Below are 22,443 nucleotides of genomic sequence, written 5' to 3' on the forward strand. Positions count from 1 at the left end.
CAGCCGAAATCGGTGCTTGGCAAGGACTCGGTTCTGCCGATCTCCTGCCTCACCGCTTCCCGCGGGCAGGAGGTCGGGGGCGAAGGATGCTGCGCTGGAGGCAGGCTGCCCAAACCACCCGCAATGCAGCGGGGTGGCAGAGAGGAGCTGGCCAAGGGCAGGGACCCCCACGGGGCACGCCAAGAGCCGGCGGAGGATGGAGACCACGGCAGATCGGCACTGGGACATTCACCGACTTCTCGGCAACGGGATTGTTATGCTGGGTAATAAATGTGTGGGAGGGAAAGTCCTTGGTGTGCAGCAAGGGGAGCTTCACACATGCTGGGGATGGAGCTGGTGGGGCGGGATGGGTTTTGGGTGCCGTGACGGGGCGCAACCAGGTGAGAGAACTTTTGTCAACTCATGATTAAATTATAGGATTATTAAACGATGTTTTGGCCGGCTCTGCCACTTACTGCGGGGACGCTGCTCCCTCCACACTGCTCCTCGTGCCCTCCGGAGGTGTTTCCCTTTGCTCCCAAGCACGGTGCAAGGATGCTCCGGGGGCACTGGGACCCTCTGGCCGAGACCCCGCAGGTCACAGCTGTGGTTGGGACCGCTCAGAGCTGCGATCCCTGGCAGGCTGAGCACTGAGCCCAGCACCCATCGCCTTAAATAAACAAACAGGCTTTTTAACGTGCCGAACAACAAGGGTGTAGCAGCAAACACGTGGAGCCCGCTGACGTTCTCAGCGGGGGCTGCTTGTTCAGCGTGACGATCGCCCGGTCGCCGCTCCGCAAGGTGCTGACACCAGATAGCGTCCAGCCGGGGCCACCGAGCCGCACGGCTGAGCCGTCTGGCCGGGGGAAAGGGGTGAGGAGAGGAGAAACGCGTCCCTGCTTCCAGCCGGGATCGCTTTGCCAGCTGGGCTCGCCCTCTGGAAGCCGGTCACTGCTCCGGACATCTTCACGGGTCTTGGAGCAGTCAAAGAAAACGTCAGAGAGGGATATTTTTAGATGCTTTTTATGCTCAGAGAGCAAAAGCACGCTGTGGTTTAAAGGCCATTAGCTTGCCAGGGATGTTCGAAAAACTTAAATAAGGGCTGAAGCTTCAGGGAGATGTTTGACATGACATTTCTGCAGAGATGATGGCAAGTTTTGGGCCGAGCAGCGTAGTGGAGACCCCAGGAGGAGCCTGCCCGTGGGATTGCCGGAGCCGGGCAGCCTGGCCTGTTTAGCTGCCACGTGGGCAACCAGCGGGGCCCGGGCGGGCGATCCTCCGAGCAGGCACGTTCACGTTGTTCGCGGGGTGACGTCTGTCGTAACGGCTGCGGAGGAGGTGTGGGAAGAGACCGGACGAGAGGTAACGTGGCAATACGCCGGGACCAGAGCCGGCCATGGGACAGGGCGATGGGGGACGGTGCTGTCCCTTCGCCCTCTCCTCGGTCGCTCTGTCCCCTCCATCCCCGGCCACCTCACGACCTGGTGGCTTAAAATTTAAGGGCTTCCAGGCAATGTTGTGAGAGGATTTGATGCCTCCAAAGACACCCAGGATTCGTGCCCACACCCAGCAGAGTCCTGCATGGGTGACCCGGGCAGGAAGGGCAGGGGGATGGCAGTGGTGAGTGCAGGCAGCAAGCAGGCAGCTGCCTGCCCCAAAGCTCTGGTCGGATTGCCGTTGTGCCTCAGCTTGTGCTGCCTTGGCTGGTGGATGGGGACAGGAGCTGGGATGGGGTCGGGAGGATGGAGTGGGGGCTGAGGATGCGGAGCCCAGCCCCCGGAGATGCCATGAGCATCCAGCCTGCAGCCGTGCCCGCACCTCCCTGGCACGGTGTGGGGCTTAGTCCCACCGGCTGGGATGGACACGGCCAGACGGGGAGGGAGAGCTCCGGTGGGTGGATTCACGCCTGCCACGCTGGCTGGCCCTAGGGCAGAGGGGAGCTGTGGCATCTTTTTTGGGTCACCTGCGAGGTGCTGCGTGGGACAAGGCTCGTGGTCTGGCCGTGAAAGTGCCAACAGGGTCCCACAGCAGGACGAGGACTGAGCAGCCCAGAGGGATGCTGAGGCCGGGGTGGTCGAAGCAGAATGGAGACCAGGAGCACGCGAAGCCCAGGGCGAGCATCGGGAGGGGAAACGTGATCGGCTGGGATAACCCAGCTGCAGAGCCGGGTGGGAGCAGCTTGACAGCAGCGGAGCCCTCTCCTCATCCCGGTTCACCCCACGCAGGGCCAGGACTTGGTGACATCCTCCCTCTCTCTGTCCTGCTGCCCCCCGGGCTGTGAAAATTCTTCGACACCAGAGGCTGTGGGAAAATGAGAATCTTCCTTCGAAGCGGGGAGGGCTGAGCAACCCGGGCATGTTCCGCCTGGCACGGCTGAAGGCTGGAAGGGGGGTAGGGTGCAGCAATGTGTCGGGTGGGCGGTAATGCCTGGGAGGAGAAAGAGCGATTTATTGTGCAGGACAGTGTGCGTGGGCACGAGGAAAATGGGAATAAGCTCACCATGACTGCATCCCCTCGGGGCTCTGCAGAAACCCAGAGCTGTGAGGTCTCCCGCTTGGAAGAAACAAGGGTGAGGAACAAACTGCCTTTAAGATCTCCATCAGCAGAGACTCACATGATGCTGCAGCTTGTTGATCAGGAGACCTCTCCTCTCCTGCAGCCTTAGCAATGGAAGGCAGGAGCAGTAAGTCTTGCTGCCCGTGGTTCTTTTCTTGCCATAGTTGGTCCATCTTAGGGCCAGGACAGCAGACAGATGGGTGGCACCTATGACGCGGTGACCTCGTGAAGTCATGGTGGTGGAGGAGGCTCTTGGGCTCCTGAGAGCTGACTCTTGGCCAGTTGCGGAGAGGGGCAGGAGCCCTCATCATCGTGTAGTTGAAAGCCTGGAGGAGTTGCAGGTTACCTCACAGCAACACAGAGCGTGGTGGGATAATTCCCACAAATGGATATTTATATAGACAGACACTCGGTTCAGTAGAGATGGGGTGGGAGGGATTTTAAGGGTTGCCTGTGCTTTTCGAGGTCTGGGTGGAGAACTGGCAGGTGGGTGAAGGACTGAGAGGAACAAGGCTAATTTGCAGTAGCAAAGGAGATTTGGGTGAAGCCTCCCAGAGTGAGGATAATGTGGTGGAGATGAGGAGGTTATGGGACCACCACAGCCGGAGATTTCAAAGGGCTTAGTTGTCCCTTTTTTAAGAAGGAGGGAGAGGCAGTTGGGCTGGGGCAGGGTGTTGTGCTGTGGGGTCTCTCAGGGCTCCTTTTCCACCGTCTCCTTGGTGCTGTGATCACGATGTGGGTGTCTGCACCCCTCTCCCCCTGCACACGCTGGTGCAGGACCGGTCCTCGTCTTGCTGAGCCCCACTTCCACCCCTCTGCCCTCCCGTCACCATGGCTCATCCCTCTAAAAATTCCCAAGAGTTTCGGAAAGGAGGGTGCCAGGGGAAATCGGGGCTGGCTTGCACGCAGGTGAGGTTATTCACCCCGGGGCGGGCAGCAGCTTGCCAGCGCTGGCTTCCCTGAGCGGCACTCCTGTTTGCTCCCCACTGCAGCTGCTGGCGTTTCTCTGAACTTCTCTCTGCACCTTCATCCGCTGAAACCGCTTTGGAAAGATTTTTTCCGGGGTCGGGACAGGCGGGCGTTCTCGCTGGCAGATAGCGGCAGGCTGTCGCAGCAGCCAGAAGCAGCTTTGGCTCCTTCCCGAGGAAGGAAGACAGCCGGGAGCCGGGGGGCTGGAGGATGCTCGCCGCGGTCCCCAGCCGCGGGGATGCGGGGTTGCTAGGAGGCAGGTGAAGGTGAAGAGGAGAGCGCTGCGGAGGAACGCAGGCCCAGGTACCACCGCAGCAGCGGGGACGAGGGACGGCCGGGGGACATCCTGCCCGCACCGGGAAGCAGAGCCGGCGAGCGGGACGGCCGAGCTCTGAGCCCCCCGGGAAAGGGAGACGAGGAAAACCCAGGGGAGCCGGGGAGGAGGGAGCGAGCTCGGTTCTGCGGGAGGACGATGCGGGAGCTGCCGGCCGGCTCGGCCCTCCGCCCGCCCGGCTGCCGCGGCTCCCTGCCTTTGCCTTTGCCGGCGGAGGCCCTCGGCCGTGAGTAGCCGGGGATGCAGGGGGAGCGGGCTGGCGCGGTGAGGATGCTCGTACCCCCGCAAGGGCGAGCGGGGTGATGCCGCCCGCCGCAGAGCCCGGGGGAGGCCGGGGGGACCCGTGCCCTTGGGAAGCCGCCTGCAAGGGATGGGGGAGCACCGCAGCCCGGGGCCAGGCGGGCCTGCGGGGATGCTGCTGCTGCCGCTGCCGCTGCCCTTGGGATGCCTCTTGCCGGGTGCGTGCGGGGTGGTGGTGTCCTTGTCGCCGAGCCACCTCCAGCCTGCCCTCTCCTCCACGGGGCCCCTGCCATGATGGACCTGCCAGGGTGAGAGACGAGCCCTTGGCAGCCCACCCCGAGCTGGGAGCAGGCTCTTGCCCAAGGCGGATAAGAGCAAGAGGAGGAGGAGGAGGACGGGGACAGGGAGCTTGGCAGGGGGGTGAGCACCGGGGTCTCTGATCCGCCTTTCCCCTTCTCTTAGATCCGCATGTCAGACCAGAACAGCACCGACGATGGGGAGTCAGACCCCCAGCACAGCCTGTCTATGGTCTTCCTTCTTGTCCTCGTCTTCTTCATCATGGGGCTGGTGGGTTTCCTGATCTGCCATGTCCTGAAGAAGAAGGGTTACCGGTGCCGGACTTTCCGGGACGAGCTCGACCCAGATAACAAAGATGTGCTGGCGGAGCTCCAGGCCAGTGAGTGCTGGGACGATGGGGGCTCAGTGGGGGCTCAGCTGCTGCCTTTTGCTGGCATGGACCAATGCTCCTTAAACACGCTTCTGGGATGCAGGCTGGGGGTGGGAGGGTTACCCGTCACGTGCTGCTGGGTTGGGAAAAAAGGATGGGGTGGCGAGAGCAGTGCAGTGTTCCCTGGGGATCGGGAGCCTGTAGCCCGGAGAGACCTCTGACGTGCCAGCTCCGCGGGCTGGTGAAGGCTGGTGGTGCCAGGGAGGTGGGACGCAGCGCCTGGCCCTTCCCAAAGTGGTGTTATCACCTAAAGATAATTCTGATCAATGGCCAGGACCTGTGCAATCCCCAGCGCCTGGATTATAACCCATGTCCCCTCCAAGGAGAGCATCCCCAGCCAGGGCATGAGCTGTCCCTCTGCGCCTTTGGTAAGTCTGGCATGGGGCCAGCGTGGTGTTTGCTGCCCGTCATGCAGGTCGGAGGAATAGGGGTGTTTCCTTGGGATCTCTGCCCCACGATGGAAGGGGACATTTAGTGGTTTCTCCATCACTTCAGACCATCATAAGCGGCTCTTGGGTAGTAGGATTGGGAAGTCACCGCAGCATCGAGCGTGGGTGCAAGCCAGAGCTCAGTCCAAGCAAGCTCTGTCATTTAGCGTTTTCATGAGTCTCTGCCGAAATGGAGAAGACACGTTCCTCCGGCTGCTTCCTTGCCTGAAAACAGCCAAACAGTGCTACATAACTCCTCTGGATCCTTTGTGCCATCAGCAGTGCTCAGGAGGTCAGCACCTCACACTGCCACTTCTTGTGCATGGGAGGGAAACGTGGCTCCCCCAGGTCCCCCGCGGATGCAGCGGGAGCTTCCAGGCATCCTTGGATATGCTCCTCTGGCTTCAATGACTTGGCTGAACTTGACATGGGCACAGTGTCTGAACCTTCCAGGATTGGCTTTGCCCACTGGAGTTGCCACTGCCCAGGGAAACATCTCCGTGGGCTTCCACGAGCACAGCGCAGCCCCTGACCATGCTCTTTGAGGCAGCTGCCTATCAGACCACAACTCTGACCTGCTCACAGGAACATAAAATGCTTCAGACTGGGATGAAGGTCCAGCCAGCCAAGCCTCTTGCCCCCAACAGCGGCCAGAAGCAGGTTGTGATGAATGCTGGGGATGAATACCACAACAGAGCAGACACCAAGCCAAGTTTCCCCAGTATACTATTTTAAGCTTCTAACAGTGTGTACCTCCGGGGGTTTCTCCATCAGAGATGGTTCCAGGCCCCAGTGGGTTTCTTTTTTGTGAACTTGTCCTGTTTACCCTTGGAGACTTTTAGCGCCTGCAGCATCCTGCGGCCAGGCGTTCCAGGGCTGGACTGTCTCCACGAGGACCCTTCTCTTTCAACTTGTTCCAAACCTGCTCCCCACCCACTTCACGTAATGCTCCCCAGTTCTGAAGGAGCAACACAACCTCCCTCCCCCTGCACACATGGCTGCTGCTGTAGCCATTTCTTTTCCAGGGTGAGGGATCTGGTGTTCCCCAGGGTCTTCCCGGAGTGATGGGGACACAGGCTTCTCCGACCTCTCTGTTGATGTGGCTGCTCCTGGGGAGGGACTGGTGAGCCGAGTGTCTGAATCTCAGCCCTCAGTGCCACATTTTGTCTTTTCAGATGAAGAGGAGGAGCTGAACGAAGACACTGTGGAGAAGATTGTGAGATGCATCATCCAAAATGAAGGTAAGCGTTTCCTAGGGCTGGCCCGGAGACTTGCCGACCGCTTTGGGTGACACATTCCCTTTTTCCTCTCTCTTCAGCAAACGCAGAGGCCCTCAAGGAGATGCTGGGGGACAATGAAGGGGACATCCCAGTGCCAGTGCCCAGGTGAGGGAAGCCTGTGCCAGCCTGTGGCTCTTGCAGAGTAAGGGAGAAGCAGCCTTTGGGTATCACCTTGGTCTGCAGACTGTGCAGCCAGCCCTTTTTCAGCTTGTTATAAAGCATCTTCCCAACAAGAAGTCCCACTCCCTCGGGGGCTGCAACGAGTGCTTCACCCTACTGTCAAGGGGAATAGACCTTCTCATTCCTGTCCTCACAGGAGGTCCCCTCCAGAGCTGCTGCTTCTGGGGGGTTGCCGCAGGTTGGAAAGACTCCTCCGGAAAACACAACCTGTCACATCTTTCTCCTATTGCAGCCTTTGTCCTCACCGTAATAGCCAGGATGGGGGCCCACCACATCACCACACAGTGCATCTGGGCTCCACGCAGGCCCCCTGCATCCACTGCAGCAAGAGGAAGAGGCACCCACTGCATCGGCAAGGACGGTCCAAGGATGGCAAAGGCAGGATGCATCCTGGAGAGACCACCGTCTTCTCAGTGGGCAGGTACTTAAAGGAGCTTTGCCAGACATGGCCCATCTGCTCTGATGGACCAAGCATCGTGGAGAGTCTTCTCAGGTCCCCTACTCCCTTCCCCACTCACCCCACGCCAGGCACCCTCTTCTCTTCCCCATTTAGGTGCCCCAGTAGTAGCTCTGCAGCTGGGAGTCCCGAGGATCCAGGTGCCTCCTGCACCTGGAAATGCCTGTGGTATGTGGCAGGCCATGACACACCGGTGGCTTCTCTCCTCCTTCTCCGGGAAGGTGACTCAAGCCTGGCTTGTCCTGCTGACTCAGTGCTGGCAGAGCCCCAAATTCATGTCCTTTCAAAGACTGCTGTCCCAGCTAAGTGCGAGCAGGGCTCTTGCCGCCCAGCAGGGACAGTGACCCCAGTTTTAGGGATCCCATTAGGAGGAGGAGGAGGTGACAGCAGGTCCCAGGTGCAAGTTACCAGCCACCACCTTCAGAATGAAAGAGTGGCTATGCTCCTCCAGGTCGTTGCCTCCAATGATGACTGTAATTAGATGCCACAGGAGGAATATAAGAATAGGGGAGCGTACCCACTACTTCCCACAAATATTCTTCCAGTCCCCAGCTGGTCTCACCTCAAGGGACTTCCTGAGCTGCCTGTGGTCTGTGTAGTCAGTAACCTTTAGGACAACCTGCAGGCTTGCCCAGGTTGTCCCACTCCCCAGCAGAAAGCATGCACAAGCATAGCAAGATCTTCCAGGGCTCAGCTTCGTACCACGATGGTGACTGGGGCTGGGTGACAACCAACTGCTGGTCCCTGGATGGCCACCCCTAGCAAGACACAAAGCTCTGCTGTGCTCAGATCCTGCAGCAGGTTGTCATTCAGGGCCTAAGCCTTGATGAAGCTCCGTGTTGTGGTCCAGACAGCCAGTCCTTTTGTGGTGATGTTAAGACAGAGAGGGCATAGGGGTTGTGGGTTTTTCCACCATCACAACTAGGAGTTCTGGTAGGGAGGTGAACTGGGGGCTTTATGGGGAGCTGATAAAGGGGAGAGACATGCCGGACCTCCCCATGCTGAACTCCATCTAAGATCACACCTACTGGAGACCGACAGCTTCGGGCTTCCTCTGCCTGTTGCTGTCAGCTGTCCCGGTTTAAGGGGTGGTGTTTGGTAAAGCCAGATCTCTGCACAGTTGCATATTCATGGCTAATCTCATTCACTGGCTGGCACTCAGCTCCGTCCACACCTCTGTGTCCTTCGTCCATGCTCTTCTCCAGCTCCTCTCACTCACCTGAGTGCTGGAGAAGGTGGTCTTGTTTCCTAAAGGCACCTCAAATATTGGTTTCCTCTTTTTATACTTGATATCCTGTGTCACATCAGCATTCTCCACGGGACAGTCATTGCATTTCTCCAAGGTTACATTTTAAAAGTTTCCGCTTCCCGAATCTCCTTGGTGTGAGGTATGAAACTACCTCCAAATTCTGGTTCTTGCTTCCAAGCTGGCCCCTTTGCTCTTTCAGATCCTGGATGACTTTTCTAGGACCGTCCTTGCTGTGTCTTATTTACTGTGAATATCCTCATCGCACGAAGTACCTCGATTCACGACTGATCCTACATACAAAAGCTCCTTTAACCCAGCTCTTCTGTTGCAATCTTCAGGTCTTGGTCCTCTTTTTTTTTTTTTTTGCTGTTGCTTTTGTTTTGGACACAGTGGTTGAGAGTCCATCCCCCTTGCTTATTACCTACAACTCATTGACTAGATCTGGCACCCAGCTGGTAGGCACAGGCTCATTGCTAAAGGAACGAGATTAGTAGAGATCCACCAAGATTGTCAAGGGCTGGAGCATGTGGCATGTGAGGAGCTGTGGGAATGGGGTTTGTTTAGCCTGGAGAAGTCTAAAAGGGGGATCTAATTGCTCTAGAAAACTATTCAAAGGAGTGGGGGGAGTTTAAATGAAGATGGAATTAGACCCTTCTCAGAGATGCACAGGGAAGGGCAAGGGGCAATTGCCGCAAGTTGCAATAAGAGAAATCCAGAAAAAATGTTAAGGAAAAAAATATTTTACTCAGAAATGGTGCAGCCCTGGGACAGAGCCCAGAGGAATGGAGGGACCTCCATCCTTGGAGGTTTCCAAAACCTGACTGGACGGGGCCCTGAGCAGCCTTACTGAGGGTGGGAGGTGGACCGGTTTTGAGCAGAGAGTTGGCCTGGAGACCTCTTGAGGACTTTTCCTACCTAAATTATTCTATACTTCTAGGTAATCAGGGTTATATGATCTGTACTCTCACATTATTGCATGATTTACCATTTATCTTAGGGCTTTCCCCAAACCAGTTGCTGCCAGTGGCAGAGCTCATCCACCAAAGCATCTGTGTCTGACCCTCTGTCCCTAGCCCCATCAGCTGCAGTGTGTCACGTCCTACTGAATCCAACGCTGAGGAGGCAGACAGCCAAGGCTCTCCTGCCTTTCCCCTCACCATCCGGAGGTTGGTTACATTACCTCTTGTCCTCCCTGCCTTCTCCCTTGAATTCATTCCTGGCTCTTCCAGGCTGACATTGCTCAACGGTATTACCAATAAATGATCCTGCCACTCGTGCCTCCTCCCCGTCCCTCTTCGGGACCGGAATTTTCTCTGGTCTTCCCAAATCGCAGTGCTGGTTCCATGTCTCCTAATATCTGGATAGACCTGAAAGGTCACATTTGCCGCTGCTTGGCCTGACCTGAGCAGTCCTGTGGGTACCTTGTCCAGAGCTGGAGCGCTTCTCTTCTTGACCCTTCCAATCATGAGCAGCACTTCTGCTGCAATGCTGAGGGGGGTCTGTATTGTCCACAGCCTGTAGCCCAATCCTCAGTCTGGCGGTGGTCTCCTTCATCTCTGGCTTCTCATCTAGGATCTGGTCTTATCTCTTAGAGTTTTCTTCTCAGCTTCTTCCTTCAGGATGGCCGTACTGCCATTTGCTTGACCTTTGGGTCTTGTTCTTCTTTCAACCCCAGCAGTGCTTGAACTTTGCTGCTGAAATCGCAGCTTCAGCTGCAGAGTCCATCTGCAACTTCTTCGTGCATGACTCAAGTGCAGGGACAGCAGTTGCTGGGTGAGTCACGGGCTGCATGAAGGATGTGGTTGGATTCATGTTCTTTGGCTGGTGGACACCAGCGCACCATGGAAGAGATTCCCCATCTGCTGGTCCAGTAGTGGCTTGCATTGCTTACGAAGAGGAATCACAGTGTTAGTCACAACCAGCTCACTTGCAATTCAGACTTTTAGGCTTTGCCTACACGTTATCCCTCACATATCCCAAAGTTGTGGTAGATCCCTAACTTCTCTCTTCTCCCCACGTGCAATATTGCAACATCTCTGATTATAAATGCACCCTTTGTGGGTGTCAGACCAACTTCTGCAGTTGTTCTCCAGCCTACCCTGGAGCTCATGGTGGAGCCTTGGTGAACCATCCATCAGCCCAGGAGATGGTGCACAAGGTGATCTGGCAGATTTTAACCAAACATCTCCTCCTGGCTTCTGGTCCCTGTACCCAAATACAGCTTGTCCTACCAAAACCCTGTCCCTGACTTCACTTAGGGTGCCCTGCCTGCCAAAAACTCTGGCTCTTGTTCTCCTGATGGCAGTTGGTAACTGGGTGCAACATCCACCTGGCTCTGCACGGCCATCCCTTCCTCACCAAGCTCAGACCGTTTGCATCCCACTTTCTGAATCAACACCTGAGTTGTACAAGCTCTCGTTCGTTCAGCTTGCATCTTAGAACATTTCTAAAAGAGCTTCGACCCATCTTGCTGCGTAGAGGATAGGCTGGCAGGGTCTGCACTAGCCAATATCTGGATTGACCTTTTCGTCCTTCTTTTCTATTTGTTTTGCCAAAAATGAAGGGAAAAATGGGGTCAGGTAAGTGCAGGCATAGCTAGAGTGGGCGTCAATGGTGTTGAATGGGTCTGAAAGGTTGGAGATCAGCACCAGTCCATGACGAAGAGAGGAGAACAGAGGCTGGAGGTGCAGGCAAGCTGGAAATACATCTGGGAGAGAGGAGGGAAGGGATTTTGATCCATCCTGCCCCCATTCCAGGTTTCGTGTCACACACATCGGGAAGAAACCCACTTTCCATGAGCAGCAGGACGGTCCCCTGCCCGACGGCAGCCGGGAGCCGAGCACGGAGGAGCTGGAGCACAGCAGCGACCGGCTCCAGCGGGATTGGGCTCGCAATGGGACTGTCCCCACGGGCGGCCTGCAGAACGGAGCCGTCCAGAGGGGTGCCCAGAGTGGGAAAGGTGGGGAGCAGAGCCGCTCCACCACCCCAGCCCCCAACACACCAGCCAGCTCCGGCACTCGCGACAGCAGACGGGCAGGCAAGGCGTCCGGCGCGGCAGGCTCACTGCAGGATGCCGGCACTGCTCCCGGGAGCACGAGCCGGCAGCGGAAGCTCCTGAGCCATCGGGTGCTGGGAGGGTCGAGTCCCAGCATCCCAGGAGAGCTGGTGCAGGAAGGAGCCAGCATCTGCTTGGAGGAAACTGGACTGGGGTCAGCCGATGAGGTGTCAGATATTCACGGGAGTCTGAGTCTGCACGAACAGGCTGATGAGTTGGAAAGAGAGGACAGCAGCAGAAAACAGCCTGGAGCAGCGGTCACGGGGCAGCAGGTAAGTTCCTCCTCTTCCTTGTCCCCATGTGGTGCCCTGGGCTGGAGGGTTTGACGGGCTGTGGCACAGCACCCCAAGTCCTGCCTGCCGACAAGATCAACTAGCCCAAGTGCAGCGGTGTGAGCTGTGCAGTGGGGACAGGCAAGCCGAGGCTTGGGACCTGCCCTGTTTCTGCTTACCTTTTCTGATTGCATTTTCCCATCCGTTTTCTAATGTTTGGGGCAGGCAGAGTCACCGTGAGAGTTCCCACCCTGCTGGCACCTGCACTGTGGGGGGAAAAGGCAGGTCACTGCTTGACTTGCGTGGGAGATGCTGCAGACCCGCTGCCCTTGGGCAAGGGATGAGTTTTCCTTTGTGGTTGGGCTCTTTGGGGACATCCATTGGGATCACTTTTTCTTGACCTGGGGGATCTCTGCCATTGCACATAGCTCGGTCTCTCCAAAACCGTAGCTTCACTGCAGTGCTGGGGCTCAACGTGGCCAGCAACATAGAGGCAGGGACAGATGTCTCGAGGAGCCTTTCTTGCCTTGAAGTCTAGGAAATGGTGAAGCCAGCTGGTTGTCTCTTGGTTGTTCTTCCCTGCCCCGGAGGGGCTGGTGCTGGCTGTGCTCAGAGAGGAGGACAGCCCACTCTGACTGGAGCTCCCAGCACCCTGGTATCTCCCAACCTTCCCACCCAACAACCTTGCTCCAGGGCAGCACTGGTGAGGACAACATCCGCTTGGCTGTCCACGACCCCCAATTTGGGGGATTTGCTCCCTGATGCTGCCTCCAGGCTGTTACCACTGAGCAAACGAGGCTGTCAGTGGTGTTAGCAAGACGTTCACTCACTTATACGCTCACCCGTGGTTCTGTGGTTGGGAAAAGATGGAAAGGAAGCTGGGGGGAAGCACCTGGGTGCAATGTCATCCCACCGGGGCCCAGAACCCCCAGAAATGTCCAGGGATCACCCCACAAAACCAGCACCAGGGCACACGTGGCAAAGCCCCTGGAAGAAAAAGGAAGCAAACCCACCTAAGTAAAAATCCCGGTGTTCTTCGAAGCCAGGGACTTTCCCTGGGGCTGAGTCTGCTGGAGATCCACGGGCCTGGCATGGCATGTGCCAGCAGCCCTGGGCAGGGAGGTGGGATGGGGCAGGACTGGGTCAGGGTGGGAGAGCCCGGGGAAAGGTGCCTAGCTGAACTAGCTGAGGAAAAAGCAGGAACCTGCTGTGTTTATTGTGTTCCTCTTCTTTCTGGTGCTTGGACTGGAAGGGTCTGGGCTCCTCCAAGCTGGAGGTTTGAGCCGTTTTGTGGAGCAGGGTGGTCCAAGGCAGCCACGCTGGACAGACCTGATGAGCTGCATCCCTTCTCTGGAGACCTGGAGAGGTGGCGACAGGTCCTCCTTCCTCCCACTGCCCACCATGCCTCAGGAGATAGCCATGGCCCCTCTGATCTCCAGGGAAAGATCTGCATGCAGGACAAGTCCAGGGACACTGATTTTCTCATCTTTGTCTGTCCCCTCTGCGCTGCCAGGCTCCGGGCATTGGGGTGTTGCTTCAGCATGACCCAGGACACGAGGTCCCAGGAGAATGGTGATGGGACCTCACTGGGATGTTTGTCACTGAGCCCTGGCACCGCTCGTATGTTCCCTCGTCCCTTAGGTCCCAGCCGGGGCCACCACGAGGGTTGTTAGCTGCTGCTCACCACGTCCCGCAGGCGATGGGGCTTGGGCTGTAGTCAGCTCCTGGAGCCTCAGCGCGGTTGCGCCCACCTGCCCGTGGGTCACTGCTGTCACCAATGGAGACCAGGGCCCCCACCCCAGCACCCTGCTCCCATGGGAGTGCTGACATCTGCATCCCTCCTCCCTCCCGCAGGAGCCCAGCGCCGCGGTGCAGGACCGAGGAGCAACCGTGTGACGTGAGTGCTCATCCCCATCCCCAGCGATGTCGGGGGCGGGGAGGCGGGGAAGGCACTGGCAATGTCCCTGCCCCAGTGGGTCACAGTCTGGTGATGGAGAGAAGGTGACCCCCTTCTCCAGCAGGGTCAGCTCCCAATGCACCGGGTCCTGCACCCAGGCACAGGCAGTGCTGCTGGTGGGCAGCCATGTCGGCTCCGGGCGGACATGGGGCCAGGACAGCCCGGTTGGGGCTGGGGGATGCCACAGCCGTGGGGATGATCCCCATCCTGCCCCTCTCCCCACAGCTCCTCTCCACTCCCAGCAGGAGGACGGAGGTGCGCAGCCCCCGGCCCCCACACTGGGCTGGGGACTCTGCTGTGGGGGGACCACAGGGCAGCCGGCCCCGGGCGAGCAGCTACGCGCTTGGCATGGCCGGAGCAACGTGCCGACGTTACAGACAACCGCGCTCGGCGCCAGACCTCATCCCATTGGCAATAGGTACCCGACTCCCACCCACCGCACCTACCCTGGAGAACCCCCCGGGGGACCCTTGGGCCTGGTGGGGGCAGGACAGCACCCGGTCCCCACTGCCCACCCGGTCCCCGCAGCCCTCCGGCGCTGGGGGAAGGACGGATCGGATGGGGCTGCAGCGAGGGGCAGGGACAGAGGCAGTGGCTTGAGTTCCCCCGGGGCGGGGGGCAGCACCCCCCACCCACCCGGCACGTTCACCGCAGAGCACAGCCCCCTCCTGGGCACTCCCCCCGCCACGCAGAGTGGTCACGGGCACAAATCCTGTGCTGGCGAGGGACCCCACAGGTCCCTGGGAGATGCTGGCAGAGAGGAGCATCCAGCCATGTCCCGGCACAGGAGGGGCCGGAGCCCGGCCCTGGGGGCAGGATGGCACCCGGCTGGGCCAGCAGGCAGCCCCGGTGCCTGCGGCAAGCTTTGGTGTGTAACCGCACTGTACATAGACAAGCTAAAACCATTAAAGCTGCTGAACCCCTCGGCAGAGTCAACTGGCTTTATTGGGGCACAGCCCCCACGTGTCCGCTCCTGCCTGCGGGGAGATGCTGGGGGCGCAGGCAGGGCCCCAGGGCTGAGCACCCCCCCAGGGAACCAGGGCTGCGCCGGGGCGGCACAGGCGATGCCAGGCACAAGGGGCGGAGGCAAAGGCTGGGTGGGATGGGGCACGGCCATGGCACCGAGCACCCCAAGAAAGGGGCTGCTAGGACACCCCACGGCGCACAGGGATGCAGGACCGCTCCACAAGTGGCGCTGGGCAGGATGCGGCCCCCGGAGAGACCAGCTCAGGGCACGAGGCAGCCCCTGCCGCTGGGACAGCAGCCCGTGGGGGTGCGGAGGCTCGCTTGGGCAAAGCTTTTTGGGGAGCGGGGAGGGACGGGGTGACCCGCACGGTCAGCTGAAGTGCAGCTCGGGGTCGGGCTCAGGGGCTCTGCTGGGTGGTGGTGGGGGTGCACGGAGCTGCGGAGAGAGAAGAGGGGATGCCGTGCCGACACACCGAGGTCGCTCGCCCTCCTCCAGACTCCCCACTAGAGCACAGGGGTGGCACCGTCCCCCATTACAGGGGGGCTGGGGGCAGGTTTGGGGGGCACAGCATCACTGTGATGGGGCTTACCGGCCGGAGGCGGGTGGCTGCTAGGTCCGGAGAGCTCTGCCCGCTGCCTGTGCCATCCTGCCTGCAACCTGGAGGGGCCAGGCAGCTCAGCCCAGCTCTCCGCGTGCCCCCCCAGACCCTTTCCCAGCCCCCCCGCCACGGCACTCACCTCCCAGAGGCGTTTCGGGAGAGAGGCTGGGGGCCAGGCTGGTCCCAGGCACAAGGCCGGGAGGGGAGAAGGGCGGCGGGGATGGCGATGGCAGCTCCTGCGAAGACACGAGATAAAAAGGGTGGGAACAGCAGGGGTGGGGGGCCACCCACCAGCAGCCATGGCGCAGGACGGGGGGGCTGCCCCACGCCGAAGGGACGTGGTGACCCTTCTGCCACCCACCTGCCCGGCTGCCCCCTGGCCCCCGGTGAGCTCCTCCACTACCAGGGAGGGAAAGACGCCAACGCGGCCGTCAAAGTCGCCTGTCCAGAAGCCGTCGTCCACCTCGCCAGGGGCGTGCGGCAGCACCCGGATGATGGCCCCCTCGGGGAAGCTCAGCTCCTCGGGGCTCTGCCCCTCATAGTCGTACAGGGCTCGCACCAGCCAGGCTGCGGGGAGAAGGGGGTGGGGGGCTCAGCACTCCCCCCCCAGTGCTGCTGCAGGGGCTCAGCATCCCCTGGGCATCAGCCCTATGCATCTGTCCACCTCCCCAAAGAAGGTGACACCCCAGCACCCACCTCCAGGCTCCAGCACTAGCTCCGCAGCCATGATGCTGGAGAGCTGGCGTTGCAGGGCAGAGGGTCCTGGGGGGCCAGCCCCGGCCCCCGGCTCACCGCCCAGGGACAGCAGGTACTTTTCAGGGACATAGCCGACCTGGCCTGCCTTGTTCCGAGCCTGAGGGGGCAGAAACCACATCACCGTCCCAGCCCCTGGGGTGGGGACAGTCCTGGGGACCTCCGAAATGTGTGTGTCCCCAGTATGGGGGGTGGGGGTGGGGGGTACTCAGCCTGCTCCCACCTTCACCCACTCCTCCGCGTCCCCATCCTCGATGACCTCCAGCTCCTCGCCCTGGGCGATGGACAGCTCATCCGCCTGGCAGCCCTTGGGGACGGGGGACAAAGTGGCAGGGAGGCTGAGGGTGCCGGCTCTGCGGCAGGGCGAGGGACAGGCAGCCGCGGCCGTACCTGGTACCCGAAGATCACCCGGCAGGTGTAGGGGTAGGTGCGGGCAGCAGGGCCGGGCTCATCGTCCTCATCTGGCTCATCGCTGTCCTCGTAGTCATCAAACTCGGACAGATCCAGCCCTGTGGGTGCCTCCTCGCCCGTCCCCACCATGGCCCCTGCCAGCCAAGTGTCCACATCCAGCCCTGCTGCCTGCAGCAGCGCCAGCCGTGCCTCCGCCTTCACCTGACTGACCTGGGGGTGACACACGTTGCCAAGGTCTAAGGGGACACCTGCGGGGTGGAGGGACAGCCCAGCAAGGCCCGTGGTCCCCGGTCCCCAGCATGGCTGCCATGGTGGCAGAGCATCCCCAGCGCCACATCCACAGCCTCCACATTTCCTCACCCCTGCGAGTTCCCCACCCCGGGGGTGACGAACCTTGCGGCCACCCTGAGCCTCCTGCCTGGGGGACCCACCTCCGCCTTCCGGATGTTTTCTCTTGCTTCTTCCATCCGCCGCTCCACGATGGCCACCTCCACCTCCGGGACCTGCTGCCGCCTGGCCTCCAGCCGCTGCAGCACCTGGGTGGACACCCGCAGGTCGGGGGGGGGGCAGGGAAAGACCCTCCTTGAGCCTCCCTCGTGCTCCGTGGAGAAAGACAGCACCCACCTCCTCGCTGTGCGCCTTGTTTTTGCGGTCCCGAGCCACGCGTGTGGCCCAGCGCCGTGCCTCCTTCTCCAGGCTCGCCCCGTCATCCCCCGGCAGCAGCAGGCACGCCTGGGCCAGGACAGGGTGGCTGAGAAGGCTATGTGGATGTCCCCTGCTGTGATGTGTCCCCCCACCACCACCTACCTCCTCCACCCCGGTGAGTTGGAAGCGCTGCTCAGGGGCCAGGGCGAAGGCGGGGTGGTCCTGCAGGAAGAGGAGGAGGTCCTGCTCCCGGCATACCTGCGGCAGGGGAGCAGCATGGGGCCGGGGGGCTCGCCCGTCCTCTCCTGCCCGGCCCGCCCCTGGGATGGATGGGTGCCGTTACCCGTGCGGATGCCTCTGCAACGCCCTGGAACCAGTCCCGCGTGGCCTGGCAGGTCTCTACCTCCACCCGGCTGGCCACCGACAAGTGCTCCCGCAGCCGCTCGTAGAGGTCACCATCCAGTGCCTGGGGGAAAGCGGGTGGGAAACCCCCCGGTACTGTCTGCATCCCCCTGGGGAGCATCCCTGACCCCCCCAGGGCAGCCAGCCTTGTCCCCACACTTGGGGGACCCTCCCCACCGTACCCCTTCGCAGCGGCACTGGGGAGATGCTTCTTGGGGGACCCCGGGGAGGGGAGAGGAGGGGCGGTGCATCTGCAGCTCCTACCTGCATGGCTGCAGGCAGCTCCACCCGCCGGTAATGCTCCAGGTGGGCAGTGGCGGACACCAGGGCGAAGCTGTACTCGTTCTGCACCCCCGCGAGCTGCCTCGAGTGCTCGGCCAGCCGTGCCGAGAACTGTGGGGACAGGGAGAGTGAGGCTTGGTGGTGGTGTGGGGACCACCACCCCATTTCCCACCCATGATATCCATAAACACCCGCATCCCTCTGCTTGGGTACCCTGCCGGCCCCCCGCGCTGCTGACCTTGGCGCTGAGTTTTTGCAGGCTGGCCTTGGTGTGAAATATCCTCCGGTCGCTTTTCCGGAGCCTGGGGAGGATGGAGGGGGGGGATATGTGAGACCACCCCACGGCCACGGCAGCCCCCACACTGCCGTCCCCTCCGCTCACCGAGCCTCCACGTCAGCTGCCTTGTCCTTGGCCACCTCGCTGCTCCGCTGGAGGTGGGTGAACTGCTTCTTCGCCTTGTCCAGCTCCTTTACCGTTTCCAGCAGCTCCGCCTGCGCCTTCTGCAGCCGCTCGATGCCCTGTGGGGAGTGTCAGCTGGCGGGGGGGGACAGACACGACACAGGCATCCCCATCGCCTGGGCACGGGGACACGTCCTCGCCCCAGTACCTTCTTCAGCATCCGCTCCTTGGAGAGGCGGGCGGTCCGGGCGGCCTCTGCGGCGAGGGCACGGTAACTCTCCGAGGTGGTGACACGGACCTGCCCGGCGTGCACGGTCCCCTCGATGACACCCTTCCAGACCGCGACTGCGCTCCTGCGGGTGCGGGGGTTCAGGCAGGGCAGGGTACTCTCCTGCCTCCCTGCCAGCTTTCGGGGATGCCCGGCAGGACAGCAAGCACCCCCAGGCCCTGCGGTCCCCTCCGAGTCGGGTACCACATCCTTGGGGAGATCCCACCCAGGGACATCCGCGGGACACCTGAATCCTGGCTGGGAGGGACACGGACGGGCACAGCCACCCCCAGCCCCTCGTCCCCAGCCCACCTTGAGTCGCCGGCCTCGCCGCGGCCCCGCTGCCAGTCTCTTTTCACGAACTGACTCGCCAACCTCTGCAGTGCCTGTGGACAGACCCGCCATGACCGGCACTCCCCAACCCTGCTGAGCACCCCAGCACCCCACCGTCCCACTCCGGGGCTGAAACTGGGCTCCCCCCCCCCTGGCTGCCTGCTTCATGGGCGTCCCCAGAGTTGGGGGGGACACACACATCCCACAGTGGCTCGGTGTCAGCAGAGACCCCATCATGCTCCCCACGGGAAAACCTTTTTGGGGAGCAGCCACCACCATGAGAGGACTCCCCGACTCCTCCACTGCGGCTTTTGGGACAGAGGATCAGGAAGGGGACGCCAGCGAGGGACACCGGCTGCAGAGGCAGAGTAGAGGAGGCCCCAGCAAAGCCAAGCGCAGCACAACCCCAACCCTGGGGGGCCAGTTCCCCCCCAGCCTGGGGGCCAAGGGGGTGCGGGGTGGCATGGCACCTGGCCGTGGGAAGGTGGCAGGTGAGTGGGGAGGGCGTCTCCGCTGCACGGTGTCCCCAAAGGACGCTGCAGGGACGTCTCATGAAGCAGGACCAGGCTCTGACATTTAAAAGCAGAGCCCTGCGATGACCCAGCAGACAGCAGAGCCAGGCGCTTTCCTCCCCCCGCAAGGTTTTCCCTCCAGGCCCCAAAAACACCCGAGCTTTGGGCCCCCCTGTGCTCAGCAGAGCACCCCAGCGGGTGCCCTGACGCGGCTGGTGTCCCCCCCGGCAGGGAAAATGCTGAGCCCATCTGCCGCTGCCCTCCGCGGCCGGCACGGAGCAGCCAAGCCCTGCTTTGGTTGGATAATTTCCGACGCTGCCCGTCGCCTGCGTGGGGCTGTGCCCCCCTCTGGAACACCCCACGGGGGACAGACGGGGCTCGGTGCTCGTGGCTCCCCAGGGCCATCGGTCCTGAAACCGGCGGCACCCCCTTACCTGTCCGTACTCCCTCTCGATGGCGGCCCTCTGCTTGCTGTAGGACCTGCGGGGAGAGGCCACGGGGGGCAGGCGAGGACCCACGCCGGGGGGGGGGGCAGGGATGGGCCACCCCCCACATCACCCCCTTGCCATCACCCCGCACCGGGATGTCCCCCCCCGGCCTGCCCCCCGACCCCGAGGCGGCAGGCTCAAGGTGAGCAGTGCCTGGCAGGCTGGCCCCCGCCCCACGCGTGGGATGAGCTGGGCGGTCTCAGCTCGGGGGGGCGGGGGCAGGACACACGCGTGGGACCCTACCTGATGTCCTCCAGCAGCTCGGCGTCCCGCTGCTGCTTGCCCTGCAGGCCCGAGAGCTGCTCGAGGAGGTGGACCCGCACCTCCTGGGTGAGCTTCACCTGCGGGACGGCACCGCTCAGCGCCCGGGGACGGCTGCGGCCCGGGCCGGGCCGGGATGCGGCGGGGGGAGGCGGGGGGGGGGGGGGCTGGGGACGCGCGGTGCCCCCGCCGGGCCGGTACCGGGGACTGCCCCCCTCCGCGGCTGCCACTGCAGGTGCTGGTGGCCACGGCCCAGCCCCGATCCCGCTTGCCCAGCCCCGGTGAGGATCTCGATTCCCGCTGCAGGACCCGGTCCCTGTCCGCCGGCACCGATAGAAGACCCGGTTCCACTTCCCCGGTCCCGATCACTCGTCCTGCTACCGGGACCCGCCCCGGCGCCCTCTCGGCCCCACGCTTACCTTGCGCGGCGGCGGCTGCATCGCTGCGCTCCCCCGCCCCGTCCCGTCCCGTCCCGTCCCGTCCCGTCCCGTCCCCACCGGCACCGCCCCGCGCGTGCGGAGCCCGGAACTGCCGAGACCCGCCCCGCCCCCTCCCGGTGCCCCGCCCCTCTCCCGGTGCCCTGCCTCCTCCCGGTGCCCCGCCCCTCTCCCGGTGCCCCGCCCCCTCCCGGTGCCCCGCCTCCTCCTCCAGCCCCGCCCCCACACCCTTTCCCCGACAAGCCACGCCTCCCGCCGGGGAAGTACCGCCCATCGCGCCAGGCAAGCCACGCCCCCCTGCCGTGTCCCCCGCGCCGCCTAGTGGCGGGTGCTGCACGTCCGGGAGGGGGGCTGGGACAGGGACACGGGGGGACACGGGGGGACACGGACATGGAGACAGGGACATGGGGAGATGGGGACACGGGGAGACAGGGACATGGAGACACGGACACGGGGAGGACATGGATACAGGGACACGGGGAGGACATGGATACAGGGACACGGGGAGACATGGACATGGATACAAGGACACAGGGACACAGGAAGATACAGACACGGGAACCCAGGGACACGGGGAGATGGGGATGCGGGGAGACAGGGACATGGGGACATGGGAATAGAGTGACAAGGGGACACAGGGACATGGGGAGATAGGGACATGGGGATACAGGGACATGGGGACATGGCGATACAGGGACATGGATACAAGGACACGGGGAGACAGGGACACAGGGAGATATAGATACGGGAACCCATGGACATGGAGACACAGGGAGATGGGGACATGAGGAGACAGGAACATGGGGACATGGGGATAGAGGGACATAGGGACACAAGGAAACACGGACACAGGGAGATATGGACATGGGAACACAAGGACATGGGGACATGGGGACACAGGGAGATGGGGACATGGGGACACAGACAGATGGGGACATGGGGTGATGGGGAGCACTGGGGCCCATGTCCTTGGGCGTGGGGACATGGGGAATGCTAGGACACTGGGAACGCTGGGGACCAAGTCCTTCTGCATGAGGACACACAGGGATGTGGTGATACATGGGGTGCTGGGCACTGGTCCTGGGGTGCCAGGCTCTGGTCCTGGGGTGTGGGGGGATGTGGGGCATTGGGGCCTCAGCCCCTGGCACAGGGACACGTGGGGTCCCATGTACCCTGGCTTGGCCGGACCCTGCTGTGGGGCCACGGGTGTGGTGCTGAGCAGTGACATTTGGTGTGGGGCACCTGGAACCATGAGGGTTCCCCAGCCACCCCTTCCCCTGTCTGTCCCCCAGCCCCTCTGTCCCTCTGTCGTCTCCCTTCCCCCTCCACCCCCTTCAGCTCTCACTTCTCCTTCTGTCCTGATTTTTCTCTGCCTGTGGTTCCTGCAGACCTCGTGCCTCTTCTCGCTGTCCCTTTTGTCCCCTTGTTGCTCTTTCCCTGACATTTTTGGGGTCAGCTGCACGTGTCCTGGTGTGGTTCAACCCCAGCCGGCAGCTCAGCCCCATGCAGCCGCTTGCTCACCCCCCCGGTGGGGTGGGGGAGAGAATCAGAAGAGTGAAAGTGAGAAAACTCGTGGGTTGAGATAAAGACGGTTTAATAGGTAAAGCAAAAGCCGTGCACACAAGCAAAGCAAAACCAGGAATTCATTCCCCACTTCCCATGGCAGGCAGGTGTTCAGCCATCCCCAGGACAGCAGGGCTCCATCACGCGTAACGGTGATGTGGGAAGACAAATGCCATCACTCCGAATGTCCCCCCTCTTTCCTCCTTCTTCCCCCAGCTTTATATACTGAGCATGATGTCATAAGGTATGGAATATCTCTTTGGTCATTGGGGTCAGCTGTCCTGGCTGTGTCCCCTCCCAACTCCTTGTGCACCCCCAGCCATCCCGCTGGTGGGGTGGGCTGAGGAGCAGAACAGCCCTTGGCTCTGTGTCAGCACTGCTCAGCAGGAACAAAAACATCCCCGTGTTATCAGCACTGTTTGCAGCACAAAGCCAAACCG

At 61.6% G+C, this 22,443-nt stretch overlaps 2 protein-coding genes across 8 annotated transcripts; one reads left to right on the plus strand and one right to left on the minus strand.

The window, feature by feature from the left end:
• The first annotated feature begins 823 nt into the window (after positions 1-823).
• Positions 824-14,607, plus strand: RELL2 (RELT like 2). 5 transcript variants are annotated; one of them, XM_075766409.1, is made up of 8 exons: positions 824-1,341; positions 4,541-4,754; positions 6,409-6,474; positions 6,552-6,618; positions 6,926-7,114; positions 11,156-11,726; positions 13,581-13,623; positions 13,909-14,607. In XM_075766409.1, the coding sequence occupies exons 2-7, from the start codon at positions 4,547-4,549 to the stop codon at positions 13,620-13,622; spliced, it is 1,143 nt and encodes a 380-aa protein (XP_075622524.1). In that variant the 5' UTR covers positions 824-1,341; positions 4,541-4,546; the 3' UTR covers position 13,623; positions 13,909-14,607. The 5 variants fall into 5 exon arrangements, with proteins under 5 accessions (XP_075622524.1, XP_075622527.1, XP_075622528.1 ...); XM_075766412.1 differs by having other exon boundaries at positions 1,203-1,341; positions 13,929-14,058; XM_075766413.1 differs by lacking the exon at positions 824-1,341 and adding an exon at positions 3,504-3,807 and having other exon boundaries at positions 13,929-14,607.
• Positions 14,608-14,610: 3 nt separating this feature from the next.
• FCHSD1 (FCH and double SH3 domains 1) lies at positions 14,611-20,492 on the minus strand. Of its 3 annotated transcripts, XM_075766406.1 has the most exons (19): positions 20,423-20,492; positions 19,986-20,083; positions 19,689-19,734; positions 18,722-18,795; positions 18,350-18,494; positions 18,124-18,260; positions 17,980-18,043; positions 17,724-17,852; positions 17,401-17,523; positions 17,220-17,315; positions 17,037-17,144; positions 16,844-16,948; positions 16,392-16,622; positions 16,225-16,308; positions 15,945-16,101; positions 15,610-15,815; positions 15,388-15,484; positions 15,240-15,307; positions 14,611-15,085 (listed from the first exon to the last, which is right to left on the minus strand). In XM_075766406.1, the coding sequence occupies exons 1-19, from the start codon at positions 20,441-20,443 to the stop codon at positions 15,020-15,022; spliced, it is 2,055 nt and encodes a 684-aa protein (XP_075622521.1). In that variant the 5' UTR covers positions 20,444-20,492; the 3' UTR covers positions 14,611-15,019. The 3 variants fall into 3 exon arrangements, with proteins under 3 accessions (XP_075622521.1, XP_075622520.1, XP_075622523.1); XM_075766405.1 differs by having other exon boundaries at positions 17,037-17,315; XM_075766408.1 differs by lacking the exon at positions 15,240-15,307 and having other exon boundaries at positions 14,901-15,085; positions 17,037-17,315.
• Positions 20,493-22,443: the final 1,951 nt, after the last annotated feature.

The sequence above is a fragment of the Balearica regulorum genome, chromosome 14 (assembly GCF_011004875.1).
Source record: "Balearica regulorum gibbericeps isolate bBalReg1 chromosome 14, bBalReg1.pri, whole genome shotgun sequence".
Classification (NCBI taxonomy): Eukaryota; Metazoa; Chordata; class Aves; order Gruiformes; family Gruidae; genus Balearica; species Balearica regulorum.

What these genes read in the sequence shown, in the direction of transcription:
- RELL2 (XM_075766409.1), top strand. Translation starts at nt 4,547, where the DNA reads ATGTCAGACCAGAACAGCACCGACGATGGGGAGTCAGACCCCCAGCAC. An exon ending in ATGCATCATCCAAAATGAAG is followed by an intron (nt 6,475 to 6,551) that starts GTAAGCGTTTCC and finishes CTCTCTCTTCAG; the next exon opens with CAAACGCAGAGGCCCTCAAG. An exon ending in ACCGTCTTCTCAGTGGGCAG is followed by an intron (nt 7,115 to 11,155) that starts GTACTTAAAGGA and finishes CCCCCATTCCAG; the next exon opens with GTTTCGTGTCACACACATCG.
- FCHSD1 (XM_075766405.1), bottom strand. Translation starts at nt 20,443, where the DNA reads ATGCAGCCGCCGCCGCGCAAG. An exon ending in AGGAGCGGATGCTGAAGAAG is followed by an intron (nt 18,261 to 18,349) that starts GTACTGGGGCGA and finishes CACTCCCCACAG; the next exon opens with GGCATCGAGCGGCTGCAGAA. An exon ending in GCAGCTGACGTGGAGGCTCG is followed by an intron (nt 18,044 to 18,123) that starts GTGAGCGGAGGG and finishes CATCCTCCCCAG; the next exon opens with GCTCCGGAAAAGCGACCGGA.